Here is a 12,627-nt window from a genome sequence, read left to right as displayed (position 1 = left end):
GGAGGCGCTAGCTAGCTGCATGATGCGTGGAGGGTCAGTATGGGAGCGTGTAAGCTTGAGGCTTTTCCCTGACTTCAAATTTAAAAACATAAAAAATGAATGTAAAAAGAACCAAAATTAAACTTAACGATAAAAGCTAAAGCAAAACATATGTTTCAAGGTAAAAGGAAAAAACATATTCGGATAAATGGGATAAGGATAAGGGATTCATTGGGCTTTTGGGTACCGGGTCTAGAATCTCACCTCTTACTGTGATCGGCTGGCCCAACTGTCAGTAGCAAACAAACCTAAACCAACCTTTTTATCCCACATGATATCACATAATCATGATAATATCATAGCTAAGTCTCATAATCAAATTAGTCGGGGAAAAAATAGAAACACAAATCACAGAAAGGAAACCATTAAAATGGAAAATAACACAACAAAAACCTGATGTGTCCTTGTTTGTAGTTTGACAGTTGATGTTGTAAAGTCAGAGTTCCTATCAGTGGAATGACCTGCCTACATGTACTGGCTACTCTTTGATACTGTATATGTAATGCACCCCCAGTCTTTCTAGTGCAATCCTGTCCAAACCTTACCAATTCAGTATCACAATCAAAGGTATTTTTTTATCTATAGAGAGAAGAGTGAGCTTACCTTGTTGAAAAACGTTGCTCATACTCTTCAAGTCCTTGCTGTTGAGACAAAGACAAACCACTTTTCAGTCATCAAATCATTGCCACTTTTGTGTCACACTGGAAACTTGAGAATTCATGATAACAGTATTGCTTGATTGGCAATCCAAAACAGTAGCAATTGATTTGCTGGCTATATTGTACCGCCATGTTAGACAGACAGACAGGTAGGCTACTGTTTATCAGAAATAGTTTATGGTCCAATGTATCTCAGTCGATATCATGTGGTGCTTACAATGCCAAGAACCGTGGGTTTGATTCCTGCTAGGGCCACTATTAAGAAACATTTATGCATACAGGACTTTAAGTTCCTTTGGATAAAAGTGTCTGCTAAATGGCCTATATAAATATGATATTATCAGTCAATGAAGTGTTGACAGTTGACATACTGATATGAGCCAGTAGGGGGCACCAGCAGAACACCACTGCCTGTAGTCAGAGTGATACGGCTGAAGAGCTATAGAACTAACAGAACTGTCTGTTGTAACTATCTCTATTCTCTCAGAACGCCACTAGAGACATATCCCTAAAATGATTTGAGGTGGGAAAACAAGACAAAGGAGTTGTTACGTGACTATCTGAGCAATTAGAGACTATTATCATGCCCACGTACAGTACCTCTCCACCTCCTCCTACCCAAAAGCCCTGTAAAGGGTTGAGTTTGGAGGGTTTTGGTGTTACATAATGTGACATAGCTCCCGCTCACTCTCGCCACAGCGACAATGTGTGTGTGTCTACAGTCAGCTGGGCTAGTCCCTCTTCATGTTATCAGCGGGCTCCTGTCACAACTACTTTCGTCAGTACCAGAGGCAGCCGAGCAGCAAGCAGCCTTCTCCAATCTGGGCTCTGTCATCTCTGTGAGGCCAGTCACACACACACATGCACTCACGCACGCACGCACACGGACAGACACACACGGACAGTTAGATTCAGAAACACATGCTCGCACATCCTTGACAAACAGACACACCAATTGTGTGTGTGAGGCAGAGAGGAACTGATCCCCTGTTTATGTAAGTTAATGGGCCAGAATGTTGTGAGAAAGCTAAGTTGAGTGAGACTGGGGACCTGGTGTACTGGTAAAACACAAAGCCTGTCACATTGATGGTTGACTCCTCCTATATAAACTGAACAAAAATATAAACACAACATGTAAAGTGCTCGTCCCATGTTTCAAGAGCTGAAATAAAATATCCTAGAAAAGATCCATAAGCACAAAAAGCTTATTTCTCAAAAATATTGTGCCCAAATTTGTTTACGTCCCTGTTAGTGAGCATTTCTCCTTTGTCAAGATAATCCATCCACCTGACAGGTGTGGCATATCAAGAAGCTGATTAATAAACAACATGATCATTACACAGGTGCACCTTGTGCTGGGAACAATAAAAGGCCACTCTTAAATGTGTAGTCTTGTCACACAACACAATGCCACAGATGTCTCAAGTTTGAGGGAGTGTGCAATTGGCATGCTGGCTGCAGGAATGTCCACCAGACCTGTTGCCAGAAAATGTAATGTTAATTTCTCTACCATAAGTCACCTCCAATGTCATTTTAGAGAATTTGGCAGTACGTCCAACTGGCCTCACAACCACAGACCACGTGTAACCACAGCAGCCTAGGACCTCTACACTCAGCTTCTTCACCTGCGGGATCATTTGAGACCAGCCACTCGGATAGCAGGTGAAATTGAGGAGTATTTCTGTCTTGTAAAGTGGTTGTTCCACTGGATATCATAAGGTGAATGCACCAATTTGTAAGTCGCTCTGGATAAGAGCGTCTGCTAAATGACTTAAATGTAAATGTTTAATAAAGCCATGTTTTGGCTTTATTAAACATATTCTGATTGGCTGGGCCTGCCTCCCCAGTGGGTGGGCCTGGCTCCCAAGTGGGTGGCCCTATGCCCTCACAGGCCCACCAATGGCTGTGCCCCTGCCCAGTCATGTGAAATCCATAGATTAGGGCCTAAAAGATGTATTTCAATTGACTGATTTCCTCATATGAACTGTAACTAAATAAACTCGTTGAAATTGTTGCATGTTGCATTTATATTTTTGATCAGTATATCTGGGCTAGCTAAGTGAGCTTGAGTAGTGTATGTACAGTATTGTGTGTACTGTATATATAATACTATATGCCACATCACCAACAAGCTATCATGGTCCAAACACACTAAGACAGCCGTGAAGAGGGCACGACAAAGCCTATTCCCCCTCAGGAAACTAAAAAGATTTGGCATGGGTCCTGAGATCCTCAAAAGGTTCTACAGCTGCAACATCGAGAGCATCCTGACTGGTTGCATCACTGCCTAGTACGGCAATTGCTCGGCCTCTGACCGCAAGGCACTACAGTGGGTAGTGCGTACGGCCCAGTACATCACTGGGGCTAAGCTACCTGCCATCCAGGGCCTCTACACCAGGCGGTGTCAGAGGAAGGCCCTAAAAATGGTCAAAGACCCCAGCCACCCACCCCAGTCATAGACTGTTCTCTCTACTACCGCATGGCAAGCGGTACCCCGAGTGCCAAGTCTAGGACAAAAAGGCTTCTCAACAGTTTTTACCCCCAAGCCATAAGACTCCTGAACAAGTAATCAAATGGCTACCCGGAATATTTGCAATGTGTTCCCCCCCCCAACCCCTCTTTTTACGCTGCTGCTACTCTCTGTTTATCATATATGCATAGTCACTTTAACTATACATTCATGTACATACTACCTTAATTGGGCGGACCAACCAGTGCTCCCTCACATTGGCTAACCGGGCTATCTGCATTGTGTCCCACCAACCCCTCTTTTATGCTACTGCTACTCTCTGTTCATCATATATGCATAGTCACTTTAACCATATCTACATGTACATACTACCGCAATCAGCCTGACTAACCGGTGTCTGTATGTAGCCTCGCTACTTTTATAGCCTCGCTACCGTATATAGCCTGTCTTTTTACTGTTGTTTTATTTCTTTACCTACCTATTGTTCACCTAATACCTTTTTTGCACTATTGGTTAGAGCCTGTAAGTAAGCATTTCACTGTAAGGTCTACACCTGTTGTAATCAGCGCACGTGACAAATACACTTTGATTTGATTTGTCAATCCAGCATGATTTCTGCAGCACACACAACTCGGGACTGGGAAATCTGACTTCAATGAGTTCAAGACAACTGGGAACTCAGGAAAAGGGTTCCCGAGTGGCGCAGTGGTCTAAGGCACAGCATCTCAGTGCAAGAGGTGTCAATACAGTCCCTGGTTTGAATCCAGGCTGAATCACATCCTGCTGTGATTGTGAGTCCCATAGGGCGGCACACAATTGGCCCAGTGCCGCTGGGGTAGGCTGTCATTGTAAATAAGAATTTGTTCTTAACTGACTTGCAGAGTTAAATATAGGTATAAATAAAAACGAGCACCGACTGGGAAAGTAAGTTTTAAACGGTCATCCAACTCGGAATTGTAAGTCGGGAACTCGGGCCTCTTTCTAGAGCTATGACCTGAAGATCACTGACGTCATCATGATTCAACCTTTTTTTCCCCGAGTTCCCAGTTGTCTTGAAAGCACCAAAAACCCAGACAATGCGTGACTTTGATGATAAAATTTGGCCAAAAAGGACTGCAGCACAGCACTAGAAGGTGAGTCTATATTGTACGCTGCTGCATAAATGATGTAATATGCCAGGGAGATATGTATACTGTAGCTAAGAAAGTAAACTAAGTGTATGCTTTGTAGTAAGCTGTTAGTAGCCCATTTTCCTCACCCTAATAATTTGGTCTATTTTCCCTTCTTAATTTTGCCTACTGTTTCGACTTGGTGGTGCACATGTAGCCTATAACCTGTTTTAGAGAAATGTAATCATCGAATTTTGTAAGAGATTTCATTGTCTGCTTATATGCCCCCTTTATTTATCCTACGGTTCTGACTTGGTGTACAGGGAGAAAACTGTAAGAATGGCACATGTTCTGAAATCTGTTGCTGTACATTTGAAAAGTGTTGAACAAATAGTTATATTGACTACGTCCGTCCTAGCTCACTCATTAATTGCCTCTTATCCGCTTGTCGTCCCCTTATGCCATAGTTTGCACATCTCAATTGTCAGTAGAAACCGCATTTGTTTAAGCAAGTCAGCCATATCAGCTATGTTTTTTTTAAAGGCAGTAAATGAGGCTGAATGAACTGTTTCGCTGCCAGACAAGGATCAGCTGATAGCCAGGTTTAGCAGTGGTAAGGTGTTGGGACTGCTGTTCGGTCTCTGTTGTTGGGACAGTTTATGGGCACAGTTTGTCACCGTTATAGTGCAATTAATATACTGTTTAGTGTTGTGTAGTGGCTTTGCTGGCATGCATCCCCACCATTTTTTTGTTTGTTTTCATGCTACAATCGCCACTGGAGTTAGGGTTAAGGTAAGGGTACGGTTTTTTAATAGGACTGAATTGTGTGTCCCAAGTTTTACAAGACACACACTGCCTCTCTGTGTTTCTCTCTGATGCACTACCATCCCATCAGCTCAGCTAACGTTTCCAAAGCAGAGGGAACGGAACTCTGTGTGTGAATCTTTTTTTGGGGGGGTGTATGTGGCTCCCGAATGGCGCAGCACTCTATGGCACTGCATCTCAGTGCTTGAGGTGTCACTACAGACACCCTGGTTAAAATCCAGGCTGTATCACAATCGGCCGTGATTGGGAGTTCCATAGGGCGGAGCACAATTGGCCCAGCGTCGTCCGGGTTCGGTCGGGGTAGGCCGTCAATGTAAATAAGAATCTGTTCTCAACTGACTTGCCTAGTTAAATAAAGGTTAAATAAAGGTTACGTGTGGATGCCAAAGTTCAAGTTTCATGTTTTAGTAGTCGTATGTACAGGATACACATGGTATATACTGTACAATGAAAGGCTTACATGCAGGTTCCTTCTCGACAATGCAACAACAATAATAAAAGATAAGAATACGAACATAAAGTAAATGGCTCAGTAGAATAGATTACACATTTTAGCATAAATATAACACAGGAAGGCACAATTAATAGCCCAATATGTACACGTGTTTGGGGGAAGGAGGGATTGGGGGTCAAGTGTGTGTGTCTTTTTGTGTGTCTGTGTGCGTGTCTGTGTGCGTGTTGTTGTTGTTTACCTGTGAGAAGCCTGGCCCTGCCATGCTGTATGGGCGTTGTTGTCTGCTGTGTGCCATCGCAGCGCTCTGTGCCAGCAGGCGAGATGACATACCGTAGTCAGGGGGAGGGGCACTTGCCATGTCCTCTCTCTCCAACAGGTTGCCTGTGCTGCTGCTCTTACCATGGTGGAGACTGGAAACAGACATACAGTCAGTTAGTTACACACAGACTGAAATGAGAATAGCTGATTACTGGAACCAGACATAATTAGACAAAGACATATCCAGAACTGAAAATAACTGATCTCACATGAACAGATCATTTTCTAATGAATAACACAAAGATGAGCATTAAAGACCTGTTTCCTTGCAAATACCCAACACAATACTGCAAAAAAAGAGAGAAAATGTACTTGTTGACTCGTAGTTTGTCGCTTTCAGTCTCGGGGATGACACGTGTGTAAGAGAAAGGGAACCAGCCCCGCCTGATGAGGAGACACAAGGATTCAACAGATGATTCAGCAACAGTAATTCAACATTGACAGCATTTGACAACAAAACCAAGAGTTAGGAAACTTACTGTATGATTTCATATCTCATGTAAAGATTCACCCTAATAAATACCATTAAGCAGATGCTTTTCTCCAGAGCAACTTACAGTCATGCGTGCATTTTTCACGTATAGGTGGTCCCGAGAATCAAACCCCACTATTGTGGCATTGCCAGTGACATGCTCTACCAACTGAGTTTCAGAGGACCACCAACTAAATGTTACTCATGGTGCCATAGACAAAGTGAATCAGATGGAGTTAGGCTACTTACATCTTGTTCTTCTCGTTCTCTCCATAGTGCCATCCATCGCGGGCCTCAGGCACCAGCAGGGTGATGATGTCTCCTTCAGAGAAGCTGAGCAGGGTGCTGTTGTCCCCAGCCGCGTGGGAGAAAATGGCCTGGACACGGGTACGACCGTTCCTCTCCAGCCCTGCTGCCATAGAGCTAGACCGGGGAAGGGTTCGGGTCTCTGGACCTGGAGGAGCGAGGGAGAAAGGAACAGAGACTATCACAACAAATCCAGGGATGTGTTCATTGGACACCAAAACGGAAGAAAACAGAATGAAACAGGGAGTTACTAGCTGGACTTCTTAAAACGTTTTGCTACAGTGTACTGTACCCTATTACTGGAAATTACCTTGAACTTTAATGGGAGCAGAGACTATGTCTACAGGTGTAGGATCTTCATTTGACCAGTGTTGTCGCAGCAAAAGAATCCTGAGCAACGTTTAGTCCATAATTTTGCTTGATTGGTGGTTAGGCTATCTGGCCAAAATTAGGCTACATGAAATGTGCAATACTGTTAATATAACCGTGTGTAAATGCGGGTTTTCAGTAAATGTATGAAAATCATGATTTTGAGGTGCAGGAAAATTCTCAACAACAAAAGAGTGATAAAATTAGGATCCGACTATCCATCTGTATAGGGCTAAGGACTAAATCTAGGAGCTCAATTGAATCCGTATCAATTTCAGATTGAGCTGACATTAATTTCAATCGCTCTATAGCACAGAACTTCTGCAATACAGGTGGAATCAAACCATAGGTCTTTTTTCCATTATTCTTAAAGCCTCGCCTCTGCCCGTCACCTCATTTTTATATTTTACCTAATTCACCTAGGATTTGTGGCATTTTGCCTGAAAGATATAAACAGCCAAATGTTTACAAAATCATAATTGCTAAAATATACTTAAGTATAAAAAGTAATAATTTCTAATTTCTTATATTAACCCAACCCCTCAAACTGCAGGTGTACATGTAACAGTTTAACTTTAGTCCGTCCCCTCGCCCCGGGCGCGAACCAGGGACCCTCTGCACACATCAACAACAGTCACCCACGAAGCATCGTTACCCATCGCTCCACAAAAGCCGTGGGGGGAACCACTACTTCAAGGTCTCAAAGCGAGTGACGTCACACTTTGTAAGGCTATTAGCGCGCACCATCGCTAACTAGCTAGCCATTTCACATCGGTTACATACACTGTGATAAAAGGAGAGATAGGAGCCATTAAAATTAGATGGAGGGAACAAGAGCAGCACACACTGCACAACATTTGCTCCTTGACCGCATGGAGTGTATATCTAATTCTTGAAGGTCACAAACAAGCAGTTCTCTCACCAAGGTCTCTGTGACTGAGGCTAAGTTCATAAAAGTACACTAGTGATGTATTCTGTAATATTCTAACTTGACTGCCTATATTGCGGAATGCCATTGAGCCTCCATAATGCATTGGTTTTTATAGTACTGTTCTGTAATATTGATTTGCAGTAGCTAACTGTAAGATTTTAGAAAAAGATTTTCATCAATTTGTTACAGTGTAGCTACTGTACATGTTATTCCGGTGCCCAACTTTGAGGGCCTCTCAAAATGTTTATGGAGCTCCGCTATCCTGGTCCTCCTTACCCATGGTGGTGTTGCTCTTGGCGGGGGCGTTCTTGCGTACGGGTAGGGTGTTGGAGTAGACTTCGCTGCCCTGTCTGTGGGGCTGGGAGTGGTGCTGGGAGGAGGCCTTAGCCACCTGGGACTGTAGGGCCTGAGCCTGTAGGGCCTGAGCCTGGGCTTGGGCCATCTTCCCCTCCATCCAGTGTTGGTAGTCCTCCCCTCCTCCCCCTCCTGCTCCTCCGTGCGCCCCTGCCGTTCCGTTCATTATGGGCATCCCTCCGTCCACTCCTCCTGGTCCCATTAGACGCTGAAAGGAGGGAGGGAGGGAGGAAAGCATGTGTTGATTTATTAAGCAAAGATGTTGGATAAATTAAGATGAACTACTTAAAACCTCTTGGAAATAGGAGGCGCCCTTTTCACTTCTGGATAAAATTGTGCCCAATTTAAACGGCCTCGTACTCTGTCCTAGATCATATGATATGCATATTATTATTACTATTGGATAGAAAACAGTCTGAAGTTTCTAAAACTGTTTGAATTATATCTGTGAGTAAAATAGAACTCATTTGGCAGGCAAACTTCCAAACAGGAAGTGAAAATTCTGAAATGGGTCTCTGTGAAAGGCATCGCCTATTCAATTGTCTTGTATTTATGGATCTGTATGCACTTCATACGCCTTCCACTAGATGTCAACAGGCAGTATAACGTGGAATGAAGTGTCTAGCCTTCTGTGGGACCGGATGAGAGTCGTTGGAGTGAGAGGTCAGCCATATTGGCAGTATTTGGCTACGCATTTTGGTTTGTCATATCTTTGTCTGCAATGCGTTAGGTAGACACGAAGAAATGCTCCGTCTGGGACGTTATTGGATATATATGAGTTAAACATCCTAAAGATGGATTCTCAACTGAGTTTAACCAGTTTATTCGACTTTTATTATCACTTTTTGAATTTTTCGTTCATGCGTAAAAATCTTCATGGACACGTGAGCTACATATGCTAGCCAAAGTTGCTAATTCGACAGAAGAAATGGACATTCTAAAACAAAACAACGATTTATTGTGGAACTAGGATTCCTGGCACTGCATTCTGATGAAAGTTCATCAAAGGTAAGGGAATATGTATGATGTTATTTCGTATTTTTGTTGACTCTTTTGACTCCAACATGGCGGAGAATGGCTGAGCGCTGTCTCAGATTATTGCATGCTGTGCTTTTTACTAAAGTAATTTTTTTAAATCTAACACAGCGGTTGCATTAAGAACCAGTGTATCTTTAATTATATGTGCAACATGTATTTTTCAGCAAAGTTTATGATGAGTTTTTCTGTTAGATTACGTGGCTGTCTAAAATTTCTCCGGACATTTGGGTGCCATTTGTGACCATGGCGGCAATGTAAAACCACGATTTGTAGCTATAAATATGCACATTTTCGAACAAAACATAAATGTATTGTATAACATGATGTCATAAGACTGTCATCTGATGAAGTTATTCAAAGGTTAGTGATTAATTTTATCTCTATTTGTGGGTTTTGTGAAAGCTATCTTTGCGGTGAAAAAAATGGCGTTGTGTGTTAGGCTATTGTGGTGAGCTAACATACATATATGTTGTGTTTTCGCTGTAAAACATTTTAAAAATCGGACATGTTGGCTGGATTCACAAGATGTTTATCTTTCAGTTGCTGTATTGGACTTGTGATTTCATGAAATTATATTATATGATATCCCTGTGGCGCTAGGCTAGGCTATGCTAGTCAGCGTTTCTGATGAGAATGATCCCGGATCCGGGATGGGTGGTCCGTAGAGGTTTTAAGCCGTTTACCATATAATATTTTTTACAAGGTTCCTGTCTGTGTAAGAGGCCGTTCCCTCTTTCGCTTGAGCATGCTTTCCCGTGTGAGCTCACGGTTCCTCCATAATCTCTGGCATGCTCACGGTTTCTTCATAATCTCTGGCATGCTCACAGTTCCTCCATAATCTCTGACATGCTCACGTGAGAGAGGGAACAACTGGCTCTGGTCTACTTATTGTCCCGTCCCTGCTCATATGTGTTCAATTCAACCTCACACTTGGGTCTATATATTATGAACTGTACCCAGAACTCACCCTGTCTAATTTCAACTGTGTGCAAGATTAAACAGCGCTGACAATTCCATTAGGGCTAGCTAGCTAAATTGTACAGCCAACTTTTGTCTACTTGATGCTGTTACAATAACCAAACTGTTGGATAAACAAATCATTTGTGAAACCATGATGTGATGTATGAAAGGATTGGATGTTGCATGCAATTTCAATGTGGTTTGAGTTGTTTTACGTATAAGCAAATTTGATTGAGATGATCTCACTGCAATACTGTCCATGTTGCCTGATGTAGGCGTTTCAAAGAACTGTCAGTCAAGGTGAGCTACCTGCCCACTCAGTCTGTCTTTTTACACTTCCTGATTGCTAGACAAATGATAGAAAAAGTATGTTTTCTCAAATTCTGGGTATATTTATTGTGAAAAAAATGATGGGTGATGTTTTAGTCAGTCAAAAGGCAATTGTACATGGGAATCAGGATGACTGTGCAGGACCTTTAAAGCACGAAGGCTGTTTTGTTCCCGTGGCTGCCACATTGTAAAGGCGTGAAGCGAACAAGTGCAGATACTGTGTGTGACCGTGAAGTCGTGCATCTCGCTCATCGCAATATATGCAGTGCTGCTCGTGGCAACGTACAGTACCAGTCAAAAGTTTGGACACACCCACTCAAGGGTTTTTCTTTATTTTTACTATTTTCTACATTGTAAAATAATAGTGAAGACATCAAAACTATGAAATAACACATATGTAATCATGTAGTAACGAAAAAAGTGTTAAACAAATCAAAATATATTCTTCAAAGTAGCCACCCTTTGCCTTGATGATAGCTTTGCACACTCTTGACATTCTCTCAACCAGCTTCATGAGGTAGTCACCTGGAATGCATTTCAATTAACAGGTGCGCCTTGTTAAAAGTTCATTTGTGGAATTTCTTTCCTTCTTAATGCGTTTCAGAGAATCATTTGTGTTGTGACAAGAAAGAGGGTGGTATACAGAAGATAACCCTATTTGGAAAAAGACCAAGTCCATATTATGGCAAGAACAGCTCAAATAAGCAAAGAGAAATGACAGTGTATCATTACTTTAAGACATGAAAGTCAGTCAATACGGAAAATGTAGTCGCAAAAAACATCAACCGCTATGATGAAACTGGCTCTCATGAGGAAGACGCAGAGTTACCTCTGCTGCAGAGGATAAGTTCAATAGAGTTACCAGCATCAGAAATTGCAGCCCAAATAAATGCTTCACAGAGTTCAAGTAACAGACATCTCAATATCAACTGTCAGAGGACTGGGGCTGTTTTTGGTTTGAGCTAGGCCCCTTAGTTAAAGCTACATCATACAATGACATTCTGGACAATTCTGTGCTTCCAACTTTGTGGCAACAGTTTGGGGAAAGACCTTTCCTGTTTCAGCATGACAATGCCCCTATGCACAAAGCGAGGTCCATTCAGAAATGGTTTGTCAGGATTGGTTTGGAAGAACTTGACTGGCCTGCACAAAGCCCTGACCTCAACCCCATCGAACACCTTTGGGATGAATTGGAATGCCGACTGCGAGCCAGTCCTAATTGCCCAACATCAGTGCCCGAGCTCACAAATGGCTGAATGGAAGCAAGTCCCCGAAGCAATGTTCCAACATCTAGTGGAGAGCCTTCCCAGAAGAGTGGAGGCTGTTATAGCAGCAAAGGCGGGACCAACTCTATATTAATGCCCATGATTTTGGAATGAGATGTGAGACGAGCAGGTGTCCACATACTTTTGGTCATGTAGTGTATAGTGTAGAGTATTACTGTACCACACACACACACACACACACACACACACACACAATACACACAATACACACAATGAACCTACCAGGTACAACTCCAAATCCGTAAACACGGACCCTCATAGATGTCATCCTAACTAACTCGCCCTCCAAATACAACTCTGCTGTTTTCAATCAAGATCTCAGCGATCACTGCCTCATTGCCTGCATCCGTAATGGGTCTGCGACCAAACGACGACCCCTCATCACTGTCAAACGCTCCCTAAAACACTTCTGCGAGCAGGCCTTTCTAATCGAACCTGGCCGAGGTATCCTGGAATGACATTGACCTCATCCCGCCAGTAGATGATGCCTGGCTATTCTTTAAAAGTGACTTCCTCACCATCTTAAATAAGCATGCCCCAATCAAAATTTAGAACTAGGAATAGATATAGTTCTTGGTTCTCTCCAGACCTGTCTGCCCTTGACCAGCACAAAAACATCCTCTGGCGTTCTGCATTAGTATCTAATAGCCCCCGTGATATTAATCTTTTCAGGGAAGTTAGGAACCAATATACACAGGCAGTTAGGT

General features: G+C 42.8%; 1 protein-coding gene across 7 annotated transcripts in view; it reads right to left on the bottom strand.

Moving 5' to 3' along the window:
* baiap2b (BAR/IMD domain containing adaptor protein 2b) overlaps positions 1 to 12,627 on the bottom strand; it is a 184,454-nt gene that overhangs the window by 13,307 nt on the left and 158,520 nt on the right. For all 7 annotated transcript variants that reach the window (XM_071393847.1, XM_071393852.1, XM_071393848.1 and 4 more), the window contains 5 exons: positions 8,229 to 8,514; positions 6,596 to 6,800; positions 6,187 to 6,258; positions 5,795 to 5,966; positions 643 to 680 (listed from right to left, as the gene is read on the bottom strand). In XM_071393847.1, the coding sequence (XP_071249948.1) occupies positions 643 to 680; positions 5,795 to 5,966; positions 6,187 to 6,258; positions 6,596 to 6,800; positions 8,229 to 8,514 (773 nt within the window). The remainder of the gene's footprint in view (positions 1 to 642; positions 681 to 5,794; positions 5,967 to 6,186; positions 6,259 to 6,595; positions 6,801 to 8,228; positions 8,515 to 12,627) is intronic.

The sequence above is a fragment of the Salvelinus alpinus genome, chromosome 3 (assembly GCF_045679555.1).
Source record: "Salvelinus alpinus chromosome 3, SLU_Salpinus.1, whole genome shotgun sequence".
NCBI lineage: Eukaryota > Metazoa > Chordata > Actinopteri > Salmoniformes > Salmonidae > Salvelinus > Salvelinus alpinus.
The sequence above is the reverse complement of the archived record's forward strand: the minus strand, read 5'-3'. Positions and strand labels throughout refer to the sequence as shown.